The sequence below is a fragment of the Stegastes partitus genome, unplaced genomic scaffold (assembly GCF_000690725.1).
Source record: "Stegastes partitus isolate 25-593 unplaced genomic scaffold, Stegastes_partitus-1.0.2 Scaffold697, whole genome shotgun sequence".
NCBI lineage: Eukaryota > Metazoa > Chordata > Actinopteri > Pomacentridae > Stegastes > Stegastes partitus.
Window position 1 is genome coordinate 257471 of NW_007578428.1, and position 6707 is coordinate 264177.

General features: G+C 43.3%; 1 protein-coding gene across 1 annotated transcript; it reads right to left on the reverse strand.

Moving 5' to 3' along the window:
* Nucleotides 1–376: 376 nt before the first annotated feature.
* myl1 (myosin, light chain 1, alkali; skeletal, fast) lies at nucleotides 377–5458 on the reverse strand. Its single transcript, XM_008290820.1, has 6 exons — nucleotides 5233–5458; nucleotides 4251–4278; nucleotides 2100–2243; nucleotides 1281–1454; nucleotides 1113–1190; nucleotides 377–929 (listed from the first exon to the last, which is right to left on the reverse strand). The coding sequence occupies exons 1-6, from the start codon at nucleotides 5359–5361 to the stop codon at nucleotides 901–903; spliced, it is 582 nt and encodes a 193-aa protein (XP_008289042.1). The 5' UTR covers nucleotides 5362–5458; the 3' UTR covers nucleotides 377–900.
* Between the last annotated feature and the right edge of the window lie 1249 nt (nucleotides 5459–6707).

Here is a 6707-nt window from a genome sequence, read left to right on the forward strand (position 1 = left end):
GATATGACACCAGTTACAATAATTAATGACAATAAAAAGGACAAAAAGTGGTACCGGAGTGCTGTTTTTCTTTTTAGATGACCAAAACGGATTCATTTGGAGATACACATATTTGCTTTCATTATTGTAAAGCCCGATCCAGTGCCGTGATAGCTTATAGACGCTTGATTCTGTCCAAAGATGGCAGAATCTTCCTAGCAGCACCCTTGAAGCTCACTAACAAATACTATCCCGTTTGTTTAGTAGGTCTAAATATCATTTCCCACCTGTATTCCTTGTGTATTTTCCAAAATGTCCAACTATGCCTTCAGTGTACATATGGCTAAATGAATTACCCAAATATCTGTAAATAGAGTCAAAAATTGGGAAATAAAAATGGGAGTGTGAAAAGTTTATTGTGAAATAGCAGAGGATACAATAAGTTAAGACTTAGGGATGGGTTGGGTGAGGAGTGGATTCGTTTTGATGGCCAGTCCTGGGCCAAACCAGTCACTTTACTGGCAGATAGAGAGCCAGCCAGACAGAAAGTGGGAGGAGATGGTCATCATTATTCCACCACCATCACTGTTCCTCTGTGATGACCACAAAAAAAAAAAAAAAAACCCCAATGCGACTGGAGGGAATTGGATGAAGATGAGGAGAGAAACACCTCATGGGGGGGAAATCAGGGAAAGCTTCCCGAATAGCAGGAGGAGAAGAGAAGGAAAATAAGCACCAGTTGGACAAAAGAGAAGAAAAAAAAAAAGTGTAGAACAAAACCAAAGAAGGGTTCAGGAAATGACATCTCATAGTCCTTTGTTCCCCCCTGCTTCCACAGATGGTGCAGGAAACAGCGAGTGGATGTCGCGACACCATGGGGTCTGCACATATACGATGCTCACCACCGCAGTGGCAGGGTCCTTACACAGACATGATGTGCTTGACAAAGGCTGCAGATGAAGACGAGGGCGGCAGAGAGAAAGAAAAAAGGAAAACCGAGTGAGTGAGGGGAATAAATAAAGAGCAGAATGATGCAGATTTGAAATGGCTGATATATCTTCTACATCACCGTTAAATGTCGCCTAACAGGATAACTAACTGTTATTTTTTCCACGTTGGATTTTGTGGCTTACCCTCATAGTTGACACAGCCGTTCTCATCCTCCTGTCCGGCCATGAGAGCATCGATCTCACCCTCAGTCATCTTCTCTCCTGTAGGGGGAGGCAGCGCAGCATGTCATTATAACAACACGCAAAGCGCCACGTGCACACACACACGAACAGCGCTCGGGCGTCACTCACCCAGTGTTGACAGGACGATACGCAGCTCAGCACCCATCACTGTGCCGTTGCCCTCCTTGTCGAAGACACGCAGACCCTCAACGTAGTCCTCAAATCCTGCCTTGTTTGGGCTGTTGATGATGCTCTGGAGCATCGGCAGGAATCCCTCGAACTCTACTCTCTTGTTGGTCATGTCTGCAGGAAAGGAGGCGGTCGGTTACATCCAGAGAGAAGGCACCAACGTGGGTAACATCCAACACGTTTTCTGCAATTTTCAACTTTTTAATCTACAGCAGGCTGTACTTCAATGGAGGTTCTGCAGGTTTGTGATGAAGCACAGTCAGGTTTGTGACCTGCTGCCACGGACCAAACAGAGACATCAAAAGTACAACTAAGACTAAACCTGCACGGACAAAAAGCAGTGCTGCAGTGACCTCTGTAGGTTAAAAGTTCCAGACCTGCTGCATGTCTAACCGCCCCAGCAGTTTGTGGACCTCAAAGTTCCTCTTATGTAAAAATGCACCAAAAAACACAGTCATGAATACTAGTAATTACTAAAACCGAAGCCGTGCTTTACTGATTAGCACAGTTACTGTGGCTAAAGGTCAGTTATAGCAATGTTTGCTTGAGATCTATTAGTACTGACTGCAGGTTATACCAGTATTTATACAAAAAAAAAAACACTAATATGAATACAAATAATATCTTGCATTGTGTGTCTTCAGTGGCATTTTAGCCCCAGCCTGCACCACTGGATGACTTTTCAGAGTGTTTTGCATGAAATTAAAAGCCCCAACATCCCCACACAAACTTTCCACAAACTCAGAACGTGTCTCTTACCGTCGGCAGAGGGGTTTCCCAGCAGCTTGCTAACCTCCTTGTTGGTGGGATTCTGTCCCAGAGCGCGCATGATGTCAGCGATCTGGTTGTAAGCCACCTTGTTGTCGCCGACTCTGTCGAACAGACCAAAGGCCTCCCTGTAGTCTGTCGAATGGAAGGAGAAGAGGAGGATTGAAGACTTTCATTGTCATCGAGGGAGCTGTTCAGGTTTATAACGACTAAACTGTCTTGTGAAGCCTCCATCTTGTACAGTATTTTTTCTTATTGGAGTCCAAACTACTGTGACCGTAAGTCATCACAACAAAGGCACTTATGTTTCCTGCAGATACGAGAGCTTAATACACTCCAATGCACAGTTTTAGTTAATTTATTTTTTGTTTCCTGTATTGTAAGTATAGAACTGATTTTATTGATTTAATCTATTAACTTACTAGTTCCAAATATAACAATGGAAACCCAACAGTGGACGTATGTAGCCGTGAAGCGTTTTACTTTTTTTTTCCCATAATTTGAAATGTAATGGCAAAAGCGCCCCACTAACCGTATTTAGCTTTAAGATTTGTATTTCTGGAAAAAATATTTAGTTTAATTTATTTTATATTCCTTATAAAATCTTTTAAAACATAGTGATCTGTGGAGTTTAATGGATGAAAATCAAGTGAAATGTGAAACTAAAAATAAACGCTCTTCGTTTTAGAATGTATTAAAGTAGGGAGATGTAGTGATTGCATGCACTGATAACATCTCCTGCGTCCAAATGAATTTGAAATTTAAGTACGTGTAAAAACGCGCTTTTGTCACGACTGGAATCTGTGGTTTGCATTTCACCAAGTGCGGCTGTGGCTGTTAAAAGCCTGCCAGCAGGTGGAGGTACCTACTCCACACTCTGACAAGGGAAACCTATAACAAGTACAAGACATCGCCAAAGGTTGCGGTATTATTGGCAGAATAGACTGACTCCTGCCGAACTCCGTCACCCCCCTTCCTCCTCCTCATACTATTTCTATCTCAGCTGTCTCCTCCTCTCTCTCTCTCTCTCTCTCTCTCTCTCTCTCCCTCAGCAGGGCTATGGGCTCTTTTAAAAGACCACCTTGGAATTGATAAACATAGCTGAGAATATGAGCCCCTCCTTTAAAAGGCAAGGCCCTCTGTGGGCGAGCTGAGTAAAAGTAGGGAATGCTGACTGCAGCGTAACAAGCAGCCGCCCAGACTATAGGTCTGCTCCCAATCCAGCCACGCACAGGTGTTTCTCTCTGTCAAAACTCTGCACTGTCATTTCGCTGCTCTTCTTCCCTCTTTAATCTCTGGATTCGAGTGCAGATTTTGTTTTGGCTCTTAGCGTCTTGGCTCGCGGTTTGATATCACTGATCTAGTGACACACAGTCTCAAGTCACCTGCAAACAGCTAGTAAACAAGCTGAAGGTAATATCGGGACACGCGCTGGTTGAGTTACTTTGTGGCACCTGAGCCTTTGGTCATTAAATGCAGCTGATGAACGCGATATGATCTGAGTGTTTTTGCTTTTTTTTTTACCCGGAGACCAGCCAGTGTGCCCGGTTTGTTTAATCTGTTCTAATTAAAGGTGAGGATTGGATTAATCAACTGGTTTTGGAATTGAAGTGTGCCGATGTTTGGTGGTGCATGGATGCACATTATACTCCATGTACACGGTTACTTGTTGCAATGACAAAACTGCAAGTTTTTTCATGCAACAAACTGCCAAGAAGCCATGATTTTGTTAAAAAGACAGCCATGTTGTTTTTTCATGACGTATTAGTGACGTTTTTACAACTACCAACAATGCTTCTGAAAACACACCTTTTTTTGTTTAAAATGAAAACTAACTGAATGGTTTCTTAGCTTCATTTAGCCTCTATTGGATTTCACAGGACATCTGATATTTTCACGGAATGTCAAAACACAAAAATGACCGAGGTGACCATCTGTCACACTCGACCTGTCGTCAGGTCTTTTGTAGGTTTAAATTAAGCTGACGTCCATGTTTGAGCACCTCACACAGCTTTGGAAATCGCAATTTATGATTTATGATTTTCTGATCCACCTGACAGCAGGTTAGGAGTTAGTTCAGACAGGTTTCATGGACTGTATTTAATGTCATGTGACTGCCAAGGCGGGATGAGGATTACATACCTTCAATCTGGTCTGCGCTGAATTCCACCTACAAGCCAATACAAAGCAGCCTTTAAGTATAAAACAGCAACAGCAAAAGTGTCGATGTGCAGCATAATGCAACAATGCAAACATTTTTTATTCAGAGCACCAACAACGCCAGGCATTTCCCACTTAATCGAGCCTGAACAATCACCTATAAACTGGCATTAAACTTGTCTCTTTGCCAAATTTAGGTGGCACCTGATCCGTGGAGGTCCATCTTTAGCTACATTAACATGTCCACATTTGGTGCCACTCTGCATTGCCATCACACATTAGTCACCATTCTGATAGTCCAATCCAGAGAGCGTGGGGGCGTGGCCTAAGTCATTCAAGATTCAATATTCAATTGTCCTTGTCAGATGCACAGTGAAACAGTCAGCTGCACTGTGCAATGAAAGTCTTACTCTGCTTTCTTTCCACTCACTGGCGGAGTAACTTGCAAAAACAGCAGAAGTGAAAATAGTAGAAGAATATTAACTGTATTAAAGATTTGAAAATTACTAACAAATATTAGGATGGATATGAAATATTAGAACATATTATGAGCCCGGGGTGTTTTCTATGAACAATGGCTCCAGTCATTCTGCACCACTGTGAGTTTAGTCCTTGAATCCTGCAGCTGTTCTCACTGACTCACTATGAACTGTGCATCTGCTTCAAGTTGTTCACATAAATGTGTCAGGATCTGTCCTGAGCATAAACCAACCTACACAACCAAAGGAGTATCAGCAGTCCTCCGTTTTTCTTTCACTGTCCTTCCTTTTAAACTCAGAAATACAGATGAGGAAACACTGCTCATTTGCCCTCTAAGAGCTTCTCTCTACTTAGACTCCCACAACAATCTAGTTCTGCGCAATTCTGCGTGGAAAAGTCCAATCCCAGCTCCTCCTGAGCAGCCAGCAGCCTACCTCCATCCCTCCCCACAGCAGCCCACATTACGCCTTCACGTTCATTGTACCTTGACGGCGGACAAGTCGACAGCGGGGGCAGCAGGGGCAGGGGCCGGCTCGGGTGCAGGTGCCGGTGCCGGTGCGGGCTCGGCCTTCTTGGCGGGAGCAGCAGCCTTAGGATCCTTCTTGGGTGCCATTTCAAGTGATATTAAAACTACTTTGGCCCTGAAGCACAGACAATTCCCAGTTCGGGTGACACTCAAGGAGTGTAGCAAAGAATGGAGGGGACTCGGAGCAAAAAATCCCAGTTCGGGCGTATATATGGGAGGCTATTTTTCCTCTTGACCCCCGCCGACGCTTTCCCCGCGTGAGGATTGGATAGCGGATGGGAGGGGGTGTGTTTGTGCGTGTGTCTGAGGACGGCTTCTCTCTAAACATGGAATATAGGGCTGCGGGCCAGAAAGTGTTTATTTACGCCATATAGCTATAATCAAAAACGAAAACATTGGAAACGGCGTGAAAGGTTACCTGGGGCCATGCTATTTCCTCTGGAACGCATCTGAGAAAGTTCCACTTTTACGCACGGCGATGCGCTTCATTACGCACGACCTCCATCCATCCGGGTAACTTACGCGGCTATTTGAAGATGGTTTACCGCTTTAACATTTGTAAACGATTAAATAATAAAGGCCACACTTTACTGCGTATAATTTAATTGATGAATAAGACTGTAATCAGCGACTGCAGCCTTAAAGAATAGGACTGTTAAAGCCTGTATAAACATTACTGAGCATTTCGCTTTAACGTGAAAAACAGATCCGATGTGGAATTGAGTAATCTCGTACTTCACCTCCTCTGGTAAACATCAGCCTCTGTCAGGTAGAAATTACGGTTCCAATGAATGATTATAAATAAGATACTGGAGATAAGTCGAGGTGGGTTTCCCAGAAAGGTGTTCATGATCATACGCCCTGAGCACTGCAGTATCAGTTTTTCCTTTATCATGATTATAAACATCTGATGTGTGTTTAACTCATCTTTGACTGCAACTCTGTTGGACTCCTCAGTGGCTTCATCTTTACCCACAGCAGTGTAGCCAAGCATTACACTGAAATCAATATGAAATATAGCATCACTCTAAGAGATTGGAAAATATTATTAGCCTTCATCAGACTGAATCTGAGGTGAATATACATATTTATAAATTATGTCTTAATGTTACACAACACATCAACAATATCTACATTTGGTCTAATGGTGCAGCCATAAGGACATGGCTTATGTGGTTTAATATTTTGCTCAGCATGAGCGACATATATCTGACTCCACTGAAGCACTGATACAAACACATTTGGAATGTATTGATGGGCAAAAACCACGAAGAAATAAATGCAGATGGAAGTTTCTGGAAAGAAAAAAACTGTGCTGTTGGCCGCAGTCACACAGAAAAAATGTAACTGATCAAAGTAGTTCAAGTACTGAGACACTGTCAGCAGACCAGGCTGTAGGTGGACAGGTGGTGGAAGTGGTGTCTTTCAGATCT